Source organism: Pseudophryne corroboree, chromosome 2 (assembly GCF_028390025.1).
Source record: "Pseudophryne corroboree isolate aPseCor3 chromosome 2, aPseCor3.hap2, whole genome shotgun sequence".
Taxonomy (NCBI): domain Eukaryota; kingdom Metazoa; phylum Chordata; class Amphibia; order Anura; family Myobatrachidae; genus Pseudophryne; species Pseudophryne corroboree.
In genome coordinates, this window is record NC_086445.1 from 810,530,060 (window position 1) to 810,553,459 (window position 23,400).

Sequence of the window (23,400 nt, forward strand, 5' to 3'; positions counted from 1 at the left end):
ACATTTGATATCGTCTATTGACATCCAATGGCCTTGTAGAGAAATATCATGTACCACATGTATCCCAGCACTAAACCAGAGTGTGAACCGATAGGGTGAAACCCCATCGGGAAAATCAGGGTTGTCCCAGAGGGGTGTGAGAGGGGAGCATGAGGAGGACAGATCATATTTCGTGAGAGATTTATGCCAAATAGAATGATGGAATTTAAGAGAGGGAGAGGAGTTCGTTAGAGTGAGCTTATGTGGTTTGCCCAGACCCCACAGCGAAGCCAATGAGCGAAGTACCAAAGAAAGAGCTGCAAAGTCTACCCAGGCAATAGAGCCTCGGGGCACAAAGGAGGCCACCATTTGGCTTAAATGGCTAGCCAAGTAATAAAATTTAACATCGGGAAATCCTCTGCCTCCCTCCAAGCGAGTAAACCGGAGCACAGTAAAGGCTATCCGTGGGGGTTTGTCGTTCCAGACAAACTTCACGAATGAGGCCTGGGCATCCCTAAGAACCCTCACTGGAACCCTCACAGGTAGAGTTTGAAAAAGGTAGAGAAGTTGTGGAATGACTGTCATTTTGAGAGCAATGATCCTACCCAGCCAGGATATAATATGTGATCTCCATCTCGCCAGATCAGATTTAATCTTGGTCAACAGTCGCAGGAAATTTTCAGAGTACAGGGAATTATAGTGAGAAGTGATAAAAACACCAAGATACTTAATCTTAGAGGTCTGCCATCGAAGGTCATAGGAGGACTGCAGGGAGCGTTTGATATCTCCAGGTACATGTAATAACATAGCTTCGGATTTAGTGAAATTTATTTTATAGCCCGACAGGGAACCATATTCCTCGATAATCTGATACAAGGCGGGGAGAGAAGACTGCGGCTGAGTAAGAGACAACAATACATCGTCTGCAAAGAGCGAAATCTTAGACTCCTGCGAGCCCACCTTCACTCCCCGAATTCCGTCAGAGTTTCTTATAATAGTGGCCAGGGGTTCAATGACCATGGCAAACACCAGGGGGAAGAGAGGACAACCCTGTCTCGTACCATTGGATAGCAGGAAGGGAGGGGATAATATTCCGTTTGTGAGGACCTTAGCTATAGGGGAGGAGTATAATGCAGAGACTCCTGTCAAAAATTCCGCTGATATCCCAAACGCCTGCAGTGTCTGAAATAAGAAAGGCCATGAAATACGATCGAACGCCTTTTCGGCGTCGAGAGAAAGGATGATAGATGAGGTTTGTCTGCAATTCAACAATTGAATGAGGTCAATCGCTCTCCTAGTGATGTCCCTGGCCTGACGTCCAGGGATGAATCCCACCTGGTCATAATGTATCAGACCCGGGAGCACACCATTGAGGCGAGTAGCCAAAATTTTTGCATAGAGTTTAATTATCCAAATTCAATAGGGATATCGGCCGATAGTTAGCGCAATTTCGAGGATCCCTCCCCTCTTTGCGGATAACTATAACTCTGGCCTCCAGCATATTACTTGGGAATGGGGTGCCATGTAGTACCGCGTTAAACAGTACCCTGAGATGGGGGACCAAAATGGAGGCAAATATTTTATAGTATGTGGCTGTAAAGCCATCAGGGCCTGGAGCTTTAGAAGATTTGAGATTCCTCAGAACGGCAGCTATTTCTTCATCGGTTATATCCTTATTCAGCTCCGAAGAGTCAAATTCAGATAGCCGAGGGAGATTAGCCCGATGCAAGAATTCTGATATTAAGACATCTGGGGGACCGGGGTCTGAGTCAGCTGAGTTTAAGTTATAGAGCTTAGTATAATAGTCCTGGAATACCCTGTTTATACCCTCTGGGGCATATGTGACCTCCCCAGACTCTGTGTGCACCGCCAGAATATTATTCCGTGACCGCTGTGCTCTGAGATGGGATGCCAGGATTCTATCGGCTTTGTCACCCTTCTCACAGAAGATCTGATTAAGCCTCTGGAGAGTCTTTGCCGTACGTTCCGACAGGGAGAGCGACATTGCAGACTTCGCTTCCAGCAAGGACTCTAAGATGGAAGGGGTAGGGGAGAGTTTATGTTGACGCTCAAGGGTCTGAAGTTTAGTGGAAAGGGAAAGGAAGTTAGCTTCCCTGGTCTTTTTAAACCTAGAGGCCTGACTAATCAAATGACCACGTAAAACAGCCTCGTGTGCCTCCCATAGAGTAATAGGTGAAGTCTCCGGGGGGTCGTTAAGTAGAAAATAGTCAGTGAGGCAGCTTTTAATCTGGTTAGTAATTTCCTGGCTATGCAATAGGGAATCGTTCAACCGCCAAGAGGCAGGAGGCGGATGGGGGGCAATAGAATGAAGATTAACAGTGATCGGGCAGTGGTCGGACCATATCATAGGGAGTATACTAGTAGATTTAAGTTTAGAGGACAGGTCCCGGCTGAGTAAGATCATGTCTATCCTAGAATAGGACTTGTGCGCAGAAGAAAAAAAAAAAAAAAGTATAGTCCCTAGTCAGAGGGTCAGTTAGACTGAAGGAGTCAAATAGCAACTGGAGTTTCAAAAGATCTAGCAGTGCCAGAGATGCCAAGGACGGGCGTGTAGGGGGAGGGGAAGATCTATCCAGCGAGGCGTCGAGCACCTCATTAAAATCGCCTGCTAGTATGACTTCCCCTCTACAGAGTCTAGTCAAATGAGCATTCAACTTCCTAAAGAATGTAGCCTGATTTTGGTTTGGTGCATAGACATTAACAAGGGTATATAGGATATTATTTAATTTCCCAATAAGAATGACCCATCTACCCGATTGATCTACATGACTGTCCACCAGTTAAAACGTAAGGTGGGCAGCTATCAAGATGGAGACCCCCCTTTTCTTGTGCGTAGCATCACATGCATGAAATGTAAGAGGGTAGGCTTTAGACTTTAAATCAGGATGGAGGGATTTCTAAAAGTGGGTTTCTTGTAGGAAAACTAAATCGTCCTTGGCCTGTTTAAGGGAGAGAAAAAGCTTGGTGCGTTTGTTAGGGCTGTTCAAACCTTTAACATTGTGCGAATAGATTCTAAGAGCCATGACCAGCGAGTTTTCGGAACGCCTCACCGCCTCCCTCCGGACACCGCAGCCCTGTAGCTAAACAAAACAAAGTGAACATACATGGCAAGCGGCAGACATCATTACACATCTGAACAAGATGAAAAAAAAAACCACAGGAACAGGGGACACAGAACTCGGGAAAAGTAGGGAAGTGGGGAGAATTGGAGACCAGAAGGAACTACATCTGGCCTAGCGTGCTGGTCAGGGAACAATAGAAAGGGGTCCCTAGGTGACAACAACCGGACTCTGGTATAAGACCCAACTATGGGGACGTGGCTTGGCTGGGCCAGGTGCATCGAGAGCAGCGGACACTTACCAACATGTGTCCTGAGTCTAGGGACCAGTGTTAAGGGGATAAGAGATTGGACAACATTTCCTAATTCCTACGACTATATAGGGTAACTAGTAATGTAATATTGACTATCCAAGGCTGAGACAAATATTGCCACATGTGGAGGATAGCTCTAACAAACAATAAAACAAAAAGGTGTCAGTTCCAGTACAGAGGGATACATTTCCCCAAAGGGGTGCCTCAGCCCTATAACCTCCCAGCATACACGACTATGGTAATAAAAGCTAAGCAGCTAAATGTATACGCCAGGTATAGGGGAAGTCGGGCCAGTGGTGGAACAGAAAAAGAGAGAAATTACATCACAATATATGCATGCATTGAAGTAACAAAATACAGAGATGAAACAGTAATTAAACACGTAAGGCATCAAGTGGGAGGGCCAACAGAAGCGGATTTCCGGGCTGAAGGCACTTGCGACCAGTCTCGGTTCAGGGAGCGTCTCGGGGTGGCAGTCGACTCTATGGAAGTGGCCTCGCACGTCCGCTGTGGAGACTCAGACAGGGCCGGAGGCGGGGAAAGACCCAGGTTACGTAAGAGTCCTTTAGCTTCGGCTATATCCCTAGCAGAGTGGAGGCCACACCAGAATGCGAAAGGGGAAACCCCATCGATAGCGAATGCCATTGTCCCGGAGAGCCGAGGTAACAGGTCGGAATTCCTTCCTTTTAAGCCGAGTACTAGGTGCAAGATCCTGAAATATTTGGAGAGAATGTCCCAGGAACTCCAGCTTGGAGAGCTTCCTAGCCTCCCTAAGCAAGTCCTCTTTAGCCGAATAATAATGGCATCGCAGAATAACATCTCTGGGTTGAGCCAAATCCTGAGAGCGAGGGGGGAGAGCTCTATGGGCCCTATCCAACAAGAGTTGGTCTTCCGGAGTTGAAGGCGACAGGTGCACAAACAGTTTCTTAAGGTAATCGTGTAAGGACGTCATATCAACGTCTTCGGGGATACCTCGGATGCGAAGATTATTCCGTCGCGCCCTATTGTCCTGGTCTTCTTGGCATTCTAGGAGTATTTGCATTTCCTGCTTTGATTTTAGACTCTAAGTGGTCTGTTCCGTCTCCAAGGTCGGTAACGTTAGCCTTAAGAGAGGCGATGGCCGTATGTACCTCCTCTTACACAGATTTCCTAGTCTCCTGAATTTTACGGAAAAGCAGATGTAGATCCTGCCGGGTCAATGGGGAATGATCCGAGTCCTCCAAATCCGAAATATCAGGTAGCGAGGGAGCCGCCTGTCCCGGAGATTTTGTATTTGAGTAGGCAAATTTTTTTAGGCTCTGGCTCAGGTCTGCGCCGTGTTGATTTCTGTTACTTCTAGGCATGGTGGAACGTATGCGCAGAACAGCTAGAGAGGATCACTGCATTACAGAGCTAGAAAAGTCCCGGTAGCAGGGATAGGGCACTGCAATCATTTATGACATAGGAGGTCCCAAGACTCAGAGCAGCTTCCAATGGAATCACATTATAAAGAAAGTAGATTCTCTCATGCAGCCTAAATCAAACAATAAAGCCACCAGCATATGGAGCTCCAACATCAAATATCATAGGTGAAGCAAAACAGCAGAGGCGAAGAACAGGTACAACAGAGGCACTCCCAGTATTAACAGAATGATCCCAGGGGGTCCCCCCTGATCTCTATTATTGCAGCCTCGCGTGATCTGGTCCCCCACCTTGATAGAATGATAAGGCACAGTGTCAGGGTAGGATGTAGTCCTAATGCAGGTATAAACACAAACACCCCTTCCACACATCCATATTAAAACTACTTGGGGGCAATAGGTAAGATCCAGCAGGTGGTGGGTCCCAGCCACGGGCCAGCCAGTAGCCAGGGCTCCCCACCCCTACCTTCAACTGTTAAGAGTAGCAGGAGTGTCCCGGGCCCCGGATCCAATATGGCCGCCGGCGCCTAGAGAAGCTGAGGCGACCCGAGCCTATATCCACAGGCTCCGAGTGCAGGGCGTCAGAGGCCAGGAGGCAGGCGGCGTCTGGCTGGGCCGAGGAGAGCTGCATCCAGTGCCGCCGTCGCGGTGAGATACCCAGTCGCGGACTTCCGGAGACCCTTGGCGGGCGCCCCAGCAACCGCAGGCCCCATCTCCTGAGGCGGAAGCAGGCCGCCGAGCGCACCAGGACCCCAATCTCGCCGGGCTGACTCAAGGCACTTCCCAGCGCACACGGAGGCCGCAGGCGAGGCAACGATGCAGAGAGCAGAGCAGTGTAAGGTGAGGGCTTATCTTTTGAGCCAGTCTGATCACGTCGCCACACGGGGTCCACCACGTCCGGGTCTCTGTATAAATCTAGCCCCCGGCTTCTGCAGGGCGCGCAGGCCCCAACTCGTAAGGAGGCAGGAGGCCTCCCCCGGCTCCGGGACCCGACTCACCTAGTGCAGGGGGGGCAGGAGCAACACTCGGAGGGCAGTGAGAGATTTAAGAAGGGCTGAAAAATGGGCCAGATAAGGCACTTATCACGCTGGCAGCTGGAGCTAGACACAGGCACATCCGTCCAGCTTGCCTGCCAGGACACGCCCCGCCCCAGCTGTTTCAATTTGTATTAAATGCTGTTCAAACTACCTCAAGCGTATAAATTTGTCCTGAAAACAAATCAGCTGTGCAATCACAGTATAGGTATTGCTTGCAGAGAAAACATTAGAAGGCAACTCTTGAACCAAGAAAAAGGAACATGTGTGGCAAAACAAACACATTATGAGCCTAATTTGCAGCATGAGCATAGAAAGACAGTCTCTAGAAAAAAAGTAACAAGTATGTCAGAGTAATCTCTTAAAAAGTTTAAAGTGAGTGGTGCACAAAAAGATTATCAAAGTGAGCAGTTAGTACTGGTGTAATTTTGCCCAAGTCGGCGCTTACATGACCGGGATATCACCAAAGAGATATGGGCTGCGCGCTGCCCTATGGGGTATATGCAATTGCGGTCGAATTCCCGAAATTGTCGAAAAACGGGACTTTTTCGCCCCCCAAAAAAAATGCGACAATGCAATTCAGTACTTTCCGTCGAAAAAACGGACTTTCAAAATTCGACTTTTCTGCAATGGTACAAATGCGGCAATTCGACAAAAGTATATTCAATTGAAGTTTGGAAATTCGACAACAGTGCTTTTAGACAGTAAATTCGTCATTTTCAATCCGCCACACTTTGGTGGGTGAATCTAATAAAAACATGTTTTTTTTGGTGTTTCTTTTTATTGGTAATAGCATATCTATTTATATTAGAAGGGATATAGATACATATATAGATACAGATATATATATATATATATATATATATATATATATATATATATATTTTATTTTTTTTATTTTTTTTAGATGGAATGGTAAAATCCCGGAAAAAATGGCGTGGGGTCCCCCCTCCAAAGTATAACCAGCCTCGGGCTCTTCGAGCCGGTCCTGGTTCTAAAAATCCAGGGGGAAAAATGGACAGGGGATCCCCCGTATTTTTAAAACCAGCACCGGGCTCTGCGCCTGGTGCAAAAAATACGGGGGACAAAAAGAGTAGGGGTCCCCCGTATTTTTTACACCAGCATCGGGCTCCACTAGCTGGACAGATAATGCCACAGCCGGGGGTCACTTTTATACAGCGCTCTGCGGCCGTGGCATTAATATCCAACTAGTCACCCCTGGCCGGGGTACCCTGGGGGAGTGGGGACCCCTTCAATCAAGGGGTCCCCCCCCCAGCCACCCAAGGGCCAGGGGTGAAGCCCGAGGCTGTCCCCCCCCATCCAAGGGCTGCGGATGGGGGGCTGATAGCCTTGAGAAAATGACAAGAATATTGTCACGTGGGGTCCCGGCATTCGGGGAAAGGGTAAACATGTGTAAACATGGGACCCCTTTCAGTCCGCTGGTCTGGGTGTTCGTTTATTTGTTTTGCCAAGTACGAGGATTTATATCTGGACACTGGATTGAGGGGAGTATAATTTTATTCACAGGTACCCCGGATCGTCGGAACAGGAGACGTGGCAGTCGGCGGGTCAACATAGGTAAGTATGTGTGTCGGCAGGTGTGAAATAAAAGTTTTACTCTCAAGGTGTGTGTCTCCTGTTTTTATTTGGGTATTTTTTTTCCAGTAGTACTACAGGTACCAGCGGGCCCGTTTTTCTCCCGCATGCTGGTACTTGTGGTTCTCCAAGCACCAGCTTGCGGGGGAGGCTTGCTGGGACTTGTAGTACTACAGGAAAAAACAATACTATTGTCATTTTCTCAAGGCTATCAGCCCCCCATCCTCAGCCCTTGGATGGGGGGGGGGGGGGGGTGGACAGCCTCGGACTTCACCCCTGGCCCTTGGGTGGCTGGGGGGGGGGGGGGACCCCTTGATTGAAGGGGTCCCCACTCCCCCAGGGTACCCCGGCCAGGGGTGACTAGTTGGATATTTAATGCCACGGCCGCAGGGCGCTGTATAAAAGTGACCCCCGGCTGTGGCATTATCTGTCCAGCTAGTGGAGCCCGATGCTGGTGTAAAAAATACGGGGGACCCCTACTCTTTTTGTCCCCCGTATTTTTTGCACCAGCACCAGGCGCAGAGCCCGGTGCTGGTTTTAAAAATAAGGGGGATCCCCTGTCCATTTTCCCCCCGGATTTTTAGAACCAGGACCAGCTCGAAGAGCCCAAGGCTGTTTATGCTTTGGAGGGGGGACCCCACTCAATTTTTTTCGTGTTTTTTCCCGTTTTTTAAAAATCGGAACAAAATCCGTCAAATCGGCCGTTTTTCGTCAGCGGGACTGTCGAATCCGTTTTTTATTGAATATGGTCAATTTCGGCACCCACTTGCCGAAATTTGACGGTCGAATTGTGTCGAATTAAAAAAACGGCTGAAAAATTACCGCGATTCGCCGCTAATTGCATATACCCCTATATCTCCACTGACCAAACGGATTGTTTCACCTTTTACAGGCTTGTTCACTCACTTTAAACTTTTTAAGAGATTACTCTGACATACTTGTTACTTTTTTTCAAGAGACTGTCTTATTATGCTTATGCTGCAAATTAGGTTCATAATGTGTTTATTTTGCCACATATGTTCCTCTCTCTTGGTTCAAGAGATTGCCTTCTAATGTTTTTTTCTGCAAGCTATACCTATACTGTGATTGCACAGCTGATTTGTTTTTAGGACAAATTTATACACTTTACATAGTTTGAACAGCATTAATACAAATTGAAACAGCTGACACTAAAAGGGTTGTTTTGCTATATTTGTCTTTCCCTTCTGTTTGAAGAGATTATTTTTCAATACTGATGGTGCTAAATTATGTCTATAATAAAAATAAGAATTTACTTACCGATAATTCTATTTCTCGGAGTCCGTAGTGGATGCTGGGGTTCCTGAAAGGACCATGGGGAATAGCGGCTCCGCAGGAGACAGGGCACAAAAGTAAAGCTTTTACAGGTCAGGTGGTGTGTACTGGCTCCTCCCCCTATGACCCTCCTCCAGACTCCAGTTAGGTACTGTGCCCGGACGAGCGTACACAATAAGGGAGGATTTTGAATCCCGGGTAAGACTCATACCAGCCACACCAATCACACCGTACAACTTGTGATCTAAACCCAGTTAACAGTATGATAACAGAGGAGCCTCTGAAAGATGGCTTCCTAAACAATAACCCGAATTAGTTAACAATAACTATGTACAAGTATTGCAGATAATCCGCACTTGGGATGGGCGCCCAGCATCCACTACGGACTCCGAGAAATAGAATTATCGGTAAGTAAATTCTTATTTTCTCTATCGTCCTAAGTGGATGCTGGGGTTCCTGAAAGGACCATGGGGATTATACCAAAGCTCCCAAACGGGCGGGAGAGTGCGGATGACTCTGCAGCACCGAATGAGAGAACTCCAGGTCCTCCTTTGCCAGGGTATCAAATTTGTAAAAATTTACAAACGTGTTCTCCCCTGACCACGTAGCTGCTCGGCAGAGTTGTAATGCCGAGACCCCTCGGGCAGCCGCCCAAGATGAGCCCACCTTCCTTGCGGAATGGGCCTTAACAGATTTAGGCTGTGGCAGGCCTGCCACAGAATGTACAAGTTGAATTTTGTTACAAATCCAACGAGCAATCGACTGCTTAGAAGCAGGTGCACCCAACTTGTTGGGTGCATACAGTATAAACAGCGAGTCAGATTTTCTGACTCCAGCCGTCCTTTAAATGTATATTTTTAAGGCTCTGACAACGTCCAACAACTTGGAGTCCTTCAAGTCGTCTGTAGCCGCAGGCACTACAATAGGCTGGTTCAGGTGAAACGCTGATACCACCTTAGGGAGAAAATGCGGACGCGTCCGCAGCTCTGCCCTATGTCGAATGGAAAATTAAATAAGGGCTTTTATAAAACAAAGCCGCCAGTTCAGATACTCTCCCGGCCGAAGCCAGGGCCAGTAACATAGTCACTTTCCATGTGAGATATTTCAAATCCACATTCTTTAGTGGTTCAAACCAATTGGATTTGAGGAAATCTAAAACTACATTTAGATCCCACGGTGCCACCTTAGGCACCACAGGAGGCTGTATATGCAGTACTCCTTTGATAAAAATCTGGACCTCAGGGACTGAGGCCAATTCTTTTTGGAAGAATATTGATAGGGCCGAAATTTGAACCTTAATAGATCCCAATTTGAGACCCATAGACAATCCTGATTGCAGGAAATGTAGGAAAACGACCCAGTTGAAATTCCTCCATCGGAGCACTCCGCTGCTCGCACCACGCAACATATTTTCGCCAAATACGGCGATAATGCTTCGCGGTGACTTCCTTCCTTGCCTTTATCAAGGTAGGAATGACTTCTTCTGGAATGCCTTTTCCTTTTAGGATCTGGCATTCAAACGCCATGCCGTCAAACGCAGCCGCGGTAAGTCTTGAAAAAGACAAGGACCCTGCTGAAGCAGGTCCCTTCTCAGAAGTAGAGGCCACGGATCGTCCGTGACCTTCTCTTGAAGTTCCGGGTACCAAGTCCTTCTTGGCCAATCCGGAGCCACTAGTCTTACTCCTCTTTGCCGTATAATCCTCAATACCTTTGGTATGAGAGGCAGAGGAGGAAACACATATACCGACTGGTACACCCAAGGTGTTACCAGCGCGTCCACAGCTATTGCCTGCGGATCTCTTGACCTGGCGCAATACCTGTCCAGTGTTTTGTTGAGGCGAGACGCCATCATGTCCACCATTGGTTTTACCCAACGGTTTAATAGCATGTGGAAAACTTCTGGATGAAGTCCCCACTCTCCCGGGTGAAGGTCGTGTCTGCTGAGGAAGTCTGCTTCCCAGTTGTCCACGCCCGGGATGAATACTGCTGACAGTGCTATCACGTGATTCTCCGCCCAGCGAAGGATCCTGGCAGCTTCTGCCATTGCCCTCCTGCTTCTTGTGCCGCCCTGTCTGTTTACATGGGCGACTGCCGTGATGTTGTCCGACTGGATCAACACCGGTCTTCCTTGAAGCAGAGGTTCCGCCTGGCTTAGAGCATTGTAGATTGCTCTTAGTTCCAGAATGCTTATGTGAAGAGACTTTTTCAGGCTCGACCACACTCCCTGGAAATTTCTTCCCTGTGTGACTGCTCCCCAGCCTCTCAGGCTGGCATCCGTGGTCACCAGGATCCAATCCTGCATGCCGAATCTGCGGCCCTCCAATAGATGAGCCTCCTGCAACCACCACAGAAGGGATACCCTTGTCCTCGGCGACAGGGTTATCCGCAGGTGCATCTGAAGATGCGACCCTGACCATTTGTCCAACAGATCCCTTTGCATGGAATCTGCCGAAAGGGATTGCTTCGTAAGAAGCTACCATTTTTTCCCAGGACTCTTGTGCATTGATGTACAGACACCTTTCCTGGTTTTAGGAGGTTCCTGACCAGGTCAGATAACTCCTTGGCTTTTTCTTCGGGAAGAAAAACCTTTTTCTGAACTGTGTCCAGAATCATCCCCAGGAACAGCAGACGAGTTGTCGGCATTAATTGGGATTTTGGAATATTCAGAATCCATCCGTGCTGCTTTAGCACCTCTTGAGATAGTGCTAAACCCATCTCTAGCTGTTCTCTGGACCTTGCCCTTATTAGGAGATCGTCCAAGTATGGGATAATTAATACGCCTTTTCTTCGAAGAAGAAATATTATCTCGGCCATTACCTTTGTAAAGACCCGAGGTGCCGTGGACAAACCAAACGGCAGCGTCTGAAACTGATAGTGACAGTTTTGTACAACGAACCTGAGGTACCCCTGGTGTGAGGGGTAATTGGAACGTGGAGATACGCATCCTTGATGTCCAAGGATACCATAAAGTCCCCTTCTTCCAGGTTCGCTATCACTGCTCTGAGTGACTCCATCTTGAACTTGAACTTCTTTATGTACAGGTTCAAGGCCTTCAGATTTAGAATAGGCCTTACCGAGCCATCCGGCTTCGGTACCACAAAAAGAGTGGAATAATACCCCTTCCCTTGTTGTAGAAGAGGTACCTTGACTATCACCTGCTGAGAATACAGCTTGTGAATGGCTTCCAAAACCGTCTCCCTTTCTGAGGGGGACGTTGGTAAAGCAGACTTCAGGAAACGGCGAGGTGGCTCTGTCTCTAATTTCAACCTGTACCCCTGAGATATTATCTGCAGGATCCAGGGATTTACCTGCGAGTGAGCCCACTGCGCGCTGTAATTCTTGAGACGACCGCCTACCGCCCCCGAGTCCGCTTGCGAAGCCCCAGCGTCATGCTGAGGCTTTTGTAGAAGCCGGGGAGGGCTTCTGTTCCTGGGAAGGAGCTGCCTGTTGCTGTCTCTTCCCTCGTCCTCTGCCTCGTGGCAGAGCCCTTTGCTCTCTTATTTTTAAAGGAACGAAAGGGCTGCGGTTGAAAGGTCGGTGCCTTTTTCTGTTGGGGAGTGACTTGAGGTAGAAAAGTGGATTTCCCGGCCGTAGCCGTGGCCACCAAATCCGATAGACCGACCCCAAATAACTCCTCTACGCATCGCCTGTCCACTGTCGTGTCCATAAAGCTCTTCTGGCCGAAATGGACATAGCACTTACTCGTGATGCCAGTGTGCAGATATCTCTCTGTGCATCACGCATATAAAGAAATGCATCCTTTATTTGTTCTAACGACAGTAAAATATTGTCCCTGTCCAGGGTATCAATATTTTCGATCAGGGACTCTGACCAAACTACCCCAGCACTGCACATCCAGGCAGTCGCAATAGCTGGTCGTAGTATAACACCTGCATGTGTGTATATACCTTTTTGGATATTTTCCATCCTCCTATCTGATGGATCTTTAAGTGCGGCCGTCTCAGGAGAGGGTAACGCCACTTGTTTTGATAAGCGTGTTAGCGCTTTGTCCACCCTAGGAGGTGTTTCCCAGCGCTCCCTAACCTCTGGCGGGAAAGGGTATAAAGCCAATAACTTCTTTGAAATTAGCAGTTTTTTATCGGGGCACCCCACGCTTCATCACACACGTCATTTAATTCTTCTGATTCGGTAAAAACTACTGGTAGTTTTTTCACACCCCACATAATACCCTGTTTAGTGGTACCTGTAGTATCAGCTAAATGTAACATCTCCTTTATTGCCAAAATCATATAACGTGTGGCCCTACTGGAAAATACGGTTGATTCGTCACCTTCACCACCGGAATCAGTGCCTGTGTCTGGGTCTGTGTCGACCGACTGAGGCAAGGGGCGTTTTACAGCCCCTGACGGTGTTTGAGGCGCCTGGACAGGTACTAATTGAGTGTCCGGCCGCCTCATGTCGGCAAACGACTGCTTAAGCGAGTTGACGCTATCCCGTAATTCCACAAATAAAGGCATCCATTCTGGTGTCGACCCCCTAGGAGGTGACATCCTCATATTTGGCAATTGCTCCGGCTCCACACCAATAACGTCCTCATACATGTCGACACACACGTACCGACACACAGCAGACACACAGGGAATGCTCTATACGAAGACAGGACCCACTAGCCCTTTGGGGAGACAGAGGGAGAGTCTGCCAGCACACACCAAAAAGCGCTATATATGACAGGGATAGCCTTATGATTAAGTGCTCCCTTATAGCTGCTTTTATATTAATATATTGCCATTTATTTTGCCCCCCCTCTCTGTTATACCCTGTTTCTGTAGTGCAGTGCAGGGGAGAGACCTGGGAGCCTTCCTGACCAGCGGAGCTGTGACAGAAAATGGCGCCGTGTGCTGAGGAGATAGGCCCCGACCCTTTTTCGGCGGGCTCGTCTCCCGCTATTTAGTACATTTAGGCAGGGGTAAATATCTCCATATAGCCTCTGGGGCTATATGTGAGGTATTTTTAGCCTTTTTAAAGGTTTTCATTTGCCTCCCAGGGCGCCCCCCCCCCAGCGCCCTGCACCCTCAGTGACTGCCGTGTGAAGTGTGCTGAGAGGGAAAATGGCGCACAGCTGCAGTGCTGTGCGCTACCTTAAGAAGACTGCAGGAGTCTTCAGCCGCCGATTCTGGACCTCTTCTTGCTTCAGCATCTGTGAGGGGGCCGGCGGCGTGGCTCCGGTGACCATCCAGGCTGTACCTGTGATCGTCTCTCTGGAGCTTCATGTCCAGTAGCCAAGAAGCCAATCCATCCTGCACGCAGGTGAGTTCACTTCTTCTCCCCTCTGTCCCTCGTTGCAGTGATCCTGTTGCCAGCAGGAATCACTGTAAAATAAAAAACCTAAGCTAAAACTCTCTAAGCAGCTCTTTATGAGAGCCACCTAGAATTGCACCCTTCTCGGCCGGGCACAAAAATCTAACAGGAGTCTGGAGGAGGGTCATAGGGGGAGGAGCCAGTACACACCACCTGACCTGTAAAAGCTTTACTTTTGTGCCCTGTCTCCTGCGGAGCCGCTATTCCCCATGGTCCTTTCAGGAACCCCAGCATCCACTTAGGACGATAGAGAAATAGAGAATCTGCTTTTAGTACTAATTTACTAACCTGATTCAGCTTTAAAACCAACTACAATCCTCTACATAATCAATTGTATTTGATTGATTTCAATCAGCCGCACCTGGTTGCTGTGCAGTATTAACTGCTCACTTTGACAATCTTTTTGTGCACCACTCACTTTAAACTTTTTGAGAGATTACTCTGACATACAGTACTTGTTACTATCTTCTAAAGGCCCGTACACACTGGTCGATATATCGGCCGTTCTCCTGAACGGCCGATATATCGCGGGGACTGTCGGCCAGTGTGTTCGGCCGATACGTCTGTGAACTCCGTCGTTCACAGACGTATCGCGTCGGCCGCGCAGCACAGCCGACGGCCAATATATCTACCGATATATTGGCGCGTCGCTGTGTGTGTACACGGGGCGGTCGGCCGACCGCCCGTACACATGCTGCGGCGGCCGGCGGTGATTGACAGGTGAACTAGAGGGCGTGTGTACACGCCCGCCCAGTTCATGACGTCAGTCCCCCGACGGATCGAGCAGTGTGTATGCTGAACACACTGCTCGATCCGTCCATAGATATATCTGCAGATCAATTGATCTGCAGATATATCTGTTAGTGTGTACCCACCTTAAGAGACTGTCTTTCTATGCTCATGCTGCAAATTAGGCTCATAATGTGTTTGTTTTGACACATATGTTCCTTTCTCTTGGTTCAAGAGATTGCCTTCTAATGTTTTCTCTGCAAGCTATACCTATACTGTGATTGCACAGCTGATTTGTTTTCAGGACAAATTTATACACTTTACGTAGTTTGAACAGCATTTAATACAAATTGAAACAGCTGACACTAAAAGGGTTATTTTGCTATATTTGTCTTTCCCTTCTGTTTGAAGGGGTGGTCTTCAGTATGCCGGCTGTCGGGATCCCGGCGCACAGTATACCGGCGCCGGAATCCCGACAGCCGGCATACCAACAATTATTCTCCCTCGAGGGGGTCCACGACCCCCCCCTGGAGGGAGAATAAAATAGCGTGGCGTGCTTAGCGCGCCACCGTGCCCGCAGCGTGGCGAGCGCAGCGAGCCAGCAAAGGGGCTCATTTGCGCTCGCCACACTGTCGGTATGCCGGCGGTCGGTCTCCCGGCGCCGGTATGCTGGTCGCCGGGAGCCCGACCGCCGGCATACCATACCACACCCGTTTGAAGAGATTATTTTTCACTTTTGATGGTGCTAAATTATGTCTATAATTAAATAGGACCAATTTACTAACCTGACTCAGCTTAAAAACTAACTACAATCCTCTTCATAATTAATTGTATTTGATTGATTTCAATTAGCCGCACCTGGTCGCTGTACATATATTTACAAGTTATTGTCTTCTCCCTTTTCTTTTCTCCTATACCCAATTCATGCCTTATTGGCATTTATTGCCATCATTTTTTCTTTCCTTGCACCTCTGTACATATGTGCTCTCTCATCCAGTTCCTTTCACCACGGTGGTGGTGATTAATGTTTGTGGAAGCCCCCATTCTGGACAGCAGAAGCACATTTCTGTTTACCAGGAATAAGTACTCACTCATCCAACCGTTTACGGCCATACTCCACAGGAGACGCCTAATCTCGTCAGATCTTGGAAGCAAAGCTCTGGAAGGCCTGGTCAGTACTTGTTTGGGAGATTGCCAAGGAATACCAGGTGCAGTAAACTTGGTTGGAAAGCAGCAGGAACATAACTCTAATCTTCTTTTTCTCCTCTTTCAATAGAAAGAACAGATTTATTATTATATGCTTCATATATGAATGTCCATATCTTTTCACAAATCTGCTGTGTCTTTAAAATCACTTCTTTATGATTCAATCCACTATCTGTTGGTTATCATTAATTAATTTTTTGTTAACTCAGCAGATTATACACTCCTGTCTAATCCGCTGCATTAAAATGCCTATGGTGACACTACCGTCAGACATTGATACAGAAGGTGGTTCAACACCATACTAGGCAACAAACCTTTCAATCCAATGGTGCTTAGATTAACTCACGGGATATCATCACAGGAGACTCCAGCTATCCACCTGTTGATAGTGGACATATGCTAAGCTACTCCTGCGATTATATAATACATTTTCATCTTTTGCAGTATTTACTGTTTATTAATTTGAAATTACCTTGGTATTTATATTTGTGTTTGGAATACCTTATCTTGTCTGTCACACTATATTTTAAATGACCCATAATAAAGGTTAAATTTTACTGTCATTTTCTCAATAAGAGTGCCCCAGCATAGTCTTTTTTTTTCCCTTCTTGATTTTTTCAATGTAACCCCACTGACTCTGGGAGCACCACCGACGGTTTCATCTACACATTAGTGTTATATTTCCAAGGTCGTTTACGGACATTTTACCTTGTAATAAGGTTTTGTCTGCTATTTTTTTACTAGTGCGTAACACCCCTCTTTCTTTTCCAAACTTGAGGTCATCAGAGGCCAAAAAGTGTCAAACTTTTAAAACCTGGCACACGTGTTCAAACCAGACCAAGTCGCAGCTCGGCAAAGCTGTAGTGCCGAGACACCCCTGGCAGCCGCCCAGGAAGAATCCTCTTTACGAGTAGAGTGGGCCTTAACCGATTTCGGACACGGAAATCCTGCTGTAGAATAGGCATGCTGGACAGTGAACCTGATCCAGCGTGAAATCGACTGCTTCGAAGCAGGACACCAAATTTTCTTGGGATCATAGAGGGCAAACAGAGTCAGTTTTCCTATGACGAGCTGTCCTCTGTACATAGATCTTCAAAGCCCTCACAACAACCAAGGCCTTTGAAGCAATTAAGGAGTCAGTAGCCACTGGCACCACAATAGGCTGGTTGATATGAAAAGCAGATACAACCTTAGGCAGGAACTGCAGATGAGTCCTAAGTTCCGCCCTGTCTTCATGAAAGAACAAATAAGGGCTTTTACAAGATAAAGCCCCCAATTACAACACGTGTCGAGCAGAAGCCAAGGCCAACAAAGTGACCGCCTTCCACGTGAGAAACTTGATGTCAGCCTCCAGTAGAGGCTCAAACCAAGCCGATTGTAGGAACTGCAACACCACATCTAGATCCCAAGGTGCTGTTGGCGCCACAAACGGAGGTTGGATGTGCAGAACCCCTTTCAAAAAGGTCTGAACCTCAGGAAGGACAGCCAATTGCTTTTGAAAGAAGATGGACAAGGCAGAGATTTGGACATTGATGGCACCCAATCTCAGGCCCATATCCACTCCTGCTTGCAGGAAAAGGAGAAAACGTCCGAGTTGAAAATCCACCGCAGGAAATTTTCTGGATTCACACCAGGAAACATTTTTTCCAAATACGGTGGTAATGTTTAGACGTTACCCCCTTCCTAGCCTGAATCAGGGCAGGAATAACCTCGCTCGGGATACCTTTCCGAGCTAAGATCTGGCGTTCAACCGCCAAGCCGTCAAACGTAGCCATGGTAAGTCTTGATAGGCGAACGGCCACTGCAGCAGCAGATCCTCCCGAAGAGGCAAGGGCCTTGGAACTTCCAGAAGAAGATCCAGCAGATCCGCATACCAAGCCCTTCACGGTCAGTTCAGAGCAATGAGGATTGCCAGAACCCCTGTTCTTCTTACCAGTTGAAGAACCCTTGGGATCAGAGGAAGTGGAGGGAACACATACACTGATGGGAACACCCACGGTGTTGCCAGCGCGTCCACCACAGCTGCCTGAGGGTCTCTCGACCTGGAACAGTACCTCCCCAGCTTCTTGTTGAGGCGGGAGGCTATCATGTCTATGTGAGGAACCCCCCACCAAGCGGTTACTTCCTCGAACGCCTCCGGATGGAGGCCCCACTCCCCTGGATAGAGATAGTGTCTGCTGAGGAAGTCTGCTTCCCAGTTGTCTACTCCCGGAATGAAGATTGCTGACATCACTACAGCGTGCCTTTCTGCCCAGAGAAGGATTTTTGACACCTCTGACATTGCAGCCCTGCTCTTCTTTCCGCCTTGTCGGTTTATGTTGGCCACAGTGATCACGTTGTCCGACTGTACCTGAACAGCCCGATCTTGTAGTAGATGTGCTGCTTGCAGGAGGGCGTTGTACACGGCCCTTAGCTCCAGGATGTTTATTGGGAGAAGGGATTCTTGAAACGGCCACTTTCCTTGAAAGGTTTCCCCCAGAGCGACTGCTCCCCAATCTCTTAGACTTGCATCTGTGGTTAAGAGAATCCAGTTCTGAATTCCGAACCTTCGACCTTCCAGAAGGTGTGGAAGTTGTAGCCACCAGAGGAGTGAAATCCTGGCTTTCAGAGACAGTATCCTCTTGTGCATGTGTAGGTGAGAGCCGACCACTGGTCCTAGAGGTCCAGTTCAAATGGACGAGCGGGAAACGTGCCGTACTGCAGAGAGTCGTAGGCGGCAACCATCTTCCCCAGAAGGCGGATGCATTGATGAACAGACACCCGTAGGCCGTAAGACATCCCGGACCATTGTTTGAATCACCAATGCCTTCTCCACCGGGAGAAACACCCTCTGCACCTCAGTGTCGAGGATCATTCCCAGGAAAGACAGCCTCCGCGTCTGCTCCAGATGAGACTTTGGAAGGTTCAGGATCCAACCGTACTTCCTGAGCAGCTGTGTCGTGAGCGCGATGGACGACGCCTTGATCAGGAGATCGTCCAGATAAGGAATTATGTTCACCCCCTGCTTGCGGAGAAGAACCATCATCTCTGTCATCACCTTGGTGAAAATCTTTGGTGCTGTGGAGAGGCCAAACGGCAGCGCCTGGAACTGATAGTGGTCGTCCAACAACGCAAACCTGAGGTATGCCTGATGCGGTGACCAAATGGGGATGTGGAGGTAAGCATCCTTGATGTCCAGAGACACCGGGAACTCCCCCTCCATTAGCCCTGAGATGACAGCTCTCAGAGATTCCATCTTGAATTTGAACTCCCTGAGATAAGGGTTCAAAGACTAAGTTCAGAATAGGCCGTACCGAACCATCCGGTTTCGGCACCATGAAAAGGTTTGAATAATAACCCTTGTTCCACTGTTGAGGCGGACCCAGAACGACTTCTGACACAACCAATTTTCTGATGGCCTCCAGAAGAATCGCTTTGTCCGCCAGCAGAGCTGGTTAGCCTGAATTGAAGAAACGGTGAGGCGGGGGATCTTGAAACTCCAGTCTGTACCCCCTAGACACTATATCCAGGACCCAGGGGTCCAGACCAGACGACACCCAGACGTGGCTGAACTGTCGGTGTCTCGCCCCCACCTGACCATCCTCCAGGCCCAACCGTCCACCATCATGCGGAGGGCTTAGTGGCATCAGAAGCGGGCTTCTGGGCCTGGGAACCTGCAGGAGCAAGTTTCTTTCCTTTTGCAAAGCCACCTCTAAAAAAGGTGTTCGAAGGCTTGTTTTTTGTTTTATTCCTCGCGGGCCGAAAGGACTGTGATGCAGCTGGTGTAAAAGGCTTCTTCGTAGCCGGTGCAGCTGAGGGGAGAAAAAGTAGACTTACCCGCGGTAGCCATGGCAATCCACGCATCCAGCGCCTCCCCAAAGAGAGCCTGACATGTGTAGGGTAGGCCCTCCACGCTCTTCCTGGATTGCGCATCCGCAGACCATTGGCGCAGCCAGAGACCCCTGCGAGCAGAGACTGACATGGAGGAGATCACCGCAGCCATGGAGCCCAGGTCCTTCATGGACCCTGCAGAATCCTGAATATGGCGTAAAAACATATCAACGTCATCTTTATCCAGCGTAGCCGATTCTTCCTGCATAGTGATAGACCACCTGGCAATAGCTTTTGCAATCCAAGCATAGGCTATAGTAGGCCTTAATATAGCCCCAGAAGCCGTGTACATGGATTTTAACGTAGCATCCACCTTGCGATCCACCGGGTCTTTCAACACGGTAGATCCTGGTACCGGCAGCACCACCTGTTTGGACAGCCTAGATACAGAGGCATCTACCAACGGCGGGGACTCCCATTTTTTCCTATCTTCCTCTGGGAAGAGAAAAGCAACCAAAACCCTCTTAGGGATCTGAAATTTCTTTTCCGGTGCAATCCTGATTACATGGAATGGAGTCCTCCTGTGAGGATAAATCCTCTGCAGCATATATGATACATTGTCCCTAGACATGTTAACACACACACACACACACACACACACACACACACACACACACACACACACACACACACAGGGTATTATGAAGGCAGAGTTTCCCCCCAAAGAATGGCAGAGAGACACAGATTGGAGCCAACCCACACACACATCGCTATTAAAAGGTGTATAGGGAGTCCCTAACCAGCGCTGACGGTGTCCCTTAATAGGTGACACAGTCTGTATACTGCTTCCCCCTCCTTCTACAAACCCCTTGGTACCGTACATATAGCTGGAGATTGCTCTGGAGGGACCTGGATCCACATGGCAGTGAGAGCAGGCAGGAAAAATGGCGCTGAACGCTGCTGGGTCCGCTCTGAGGAGAAGCTCCGCCCCCTTCAATGGTGTCGGCTTCCCGCTCTGTAAAGAGATTATACTGGCCTGGAGGAACAGTGGCTGACCCGAATCCGCAGACCCCGTCAGGAGAGGACCAGTGTGGGGTCTGGAGCAGGCCCAACCCCCCCCCCCCCCAGCGCCGCACCAAGGTACACTGAGCCGCCCAGGAGCGCTCCTGCCCTAATAGGCTCAGGACCCCGCAGGGGAGAGAGAGAGAGAGAGAGAGAGAGAGAGAGAGAGAGAGAGAGAGAGAGAGAGAGAGAGAGAGAGAGAGAGAGAGAGAGAGAGAGAGAGAGAGAGAGAGAGAGAGAGAGAGAGAGAGAGAGAGAGAGAGAGTCAGGAAGATAGAGAGGGGAGAGAGGGAGAGTCGGGAAGACAGGGATCCAAGTGAGGGAGGAGGGGAAGGGAGAGTGTCAGTGAGGGGAGAGAGATGAATAAAGCTGGATAAACAATACCTGTTGGGCTACAGCAACAGCATGTCACTGATATGTGTAAGGCACTTCATGATGTTAGGCTCCGCCCCCTTCCCCATGCACCCGTGAATCGCAGCATTATATCCACGAGGGGGTGGGGCTTAGAGGCGGAGGCAGTCTCCATCTCCGAAACAAAGTCCCTCCTGTGCTGCTGGGACTCATAGCCGGCCAGGGTACAGGGGGGCCGGACCGGGGTCAGTGTTTTCCGGCGTGTAGGGGCCCCGGGACGACAGCCCAGTCTGCCTTTACTATAATCCAGCTGTGCATTTAGTGCAGCAGCTCCAGTCCTCCTCCTGCTCTGATGCTGAAGCAATGGCCAATGACTAGGTCAGTCCGTCTGAGCCCAGTGTGACACATGTAGGTGGCTGCTCACCTGTAATAACTCACACACACCCCCCCCCCCCAACCAATAAATAATCTAAATGTGTTCCTAAATCAGCTGCAATGATCACATACTGTACTAGCATACAGAATATACATGGTGATTATATACTAATGCATCAATAACATACATGTTTCATGTTTTCTGGACAAAAAAATGAGAATCAATATTTGAACTGAACGTGCTACATCACTGATGTGCTATAAGAGAGGTAGATGCCTCAAGGACTGGCTAGTCCATAATGATGTAGCACGTTCAGTTCCAAATATTGATGGTCATTTTCAGTCCACAAAACCTGGATGTTAATGATGCATAAGCTTCATTATGTGCAGATACATTTTCCATCCTCCCTATTACAAAAGGGTCTGGTCTGAGCCCAGATGCAACTGGACAAAAAATGGACTCAAATTTATTAACGTTAATAAATAAGTTAGAAGAACATAGTTACAGAGCTGCACCCATATTTACCAACACATGGCACAAAGCAACGATATACACCTTATTTACAGTTAGATCATTTACTGCTCTTTATTAGTATGAAAAGAAACTAAACGTAAAATACCACTTTTTTGCTCCACTTCATCTTCAAATGTAACAGAACTTTTCCTTCTGGGGTAGAGAAGCCGATTATGCTGTGTGCTATCAGAGCTGCAATCTTCAAGTAACATGACATCAGTACCTGCAGAACAGAGGAAGTACGCAATTATTAGCATATCACTGTATGTGCTAAACGAAGATGAAAGAACATAGAAAATATTCCTTCTACAGACTAATTGCTTTGTATTTTTAAATAAGATGGAACTAAAGTTTTAAAAGAAATTAATATATGGATCATGGAGATTTAAACTATCTTTCATTTATCTGGCATCAAGTACATGTAGCATCATACAGAGAAAAATGGCGGTCTTGGCGGAGGGAGGTTACTTATTTAGACAGCTACAATGATCTCTTCTCTGGTTGTACTGCATTTTCTGACACCAGATAAAAGTATGACCATAGAATTCCGTTAAAAATAGATGTATTAATGGGTGACAGGCATTCACACTAACATAGTAACCAGAGCCGTAACTAGGAGGTGGGTGTGCAGGTCTGTTGCAAAGGACGCATTGCAGTCACTGCCCTGTGGCACCTAGATCTGGCAGGCAAACAAGGGCTCCTTGCTCCTTAGGATGCGCCAAGCACACTGCCTGGTCCCAGTGGAAAGACATTGCAGAGCCGTGTGAAGCATACTAAGCACTTGCTGAACTTGTCTCTGCTCCTGGCAGTCTTACCCCCTAGTTACGATGTAACATGTTCAGGGTACATTTTTGCCCTGACAGCAACAAGATAAATAATTTTCAGGCTTAATAGTATTATTCTTGGAATAAGCTAAACACTAACTAGCCCCTCTCTGAAAATGGTTTAAACATTTTTCAAAATGAAGTATCACTTTATAATACAAAGATGAGGACCAGACTAATAATGATGGAATGCTATAAACGAGAATATATGTAACTGAAACCGTACAAATGTTAATGTTAGACCGGGTACACATTACAACGACCTTGATCGCATACGATGGGACGAGTGCTGTAAAGAGACATTGGTCGCCCCCGTACACAAACACTATAGCGTTCAGCGACTGCACCCAGGATCATACCATCGTGTGACATCACAAGACACCTGCTGACAACGCTCACTATTTGGTTTGATAATTCTTTATGAACCCTTCTTATTAATGCACAGGAGGTACAGCCACACCGTCCCTTCTATAATCCCATTAATGAAACTCAGTGGGAAAAAAATGAACACAGCA

The 23,400-nt window shown here is 48.1% G+C and overlaps 1 protein-coding gene and 1 pseudogene across 1 annotated transcript in view; one reads left to right on the top strand and one right to left on the bottom strand.

The window, feature by feature from the left end:
- Window positions 1-23,400, bottom strand: part of GPR161 (G protein-coupled receptor 161) — a 46,914-nt gene that overhangs the window by 13,974 nt on the left and 9,540 nt on the right. The window contains exon 4 of the mRNA XM_063955661.1: window positions 22,168-22,284. Within this exon, the coding sequence (XP_063811731.1) occupies window positions 22,168-22,284 (117 nt within the window). The remainder of the gene's footprint in view (window positions 1-22,167; window positions 22,285-23,400) is intronic.
- LOC135052342 (5S ribosomal RNA) lies at window positions 15,845-15,963 on the top strand (annotated as a pseudogene).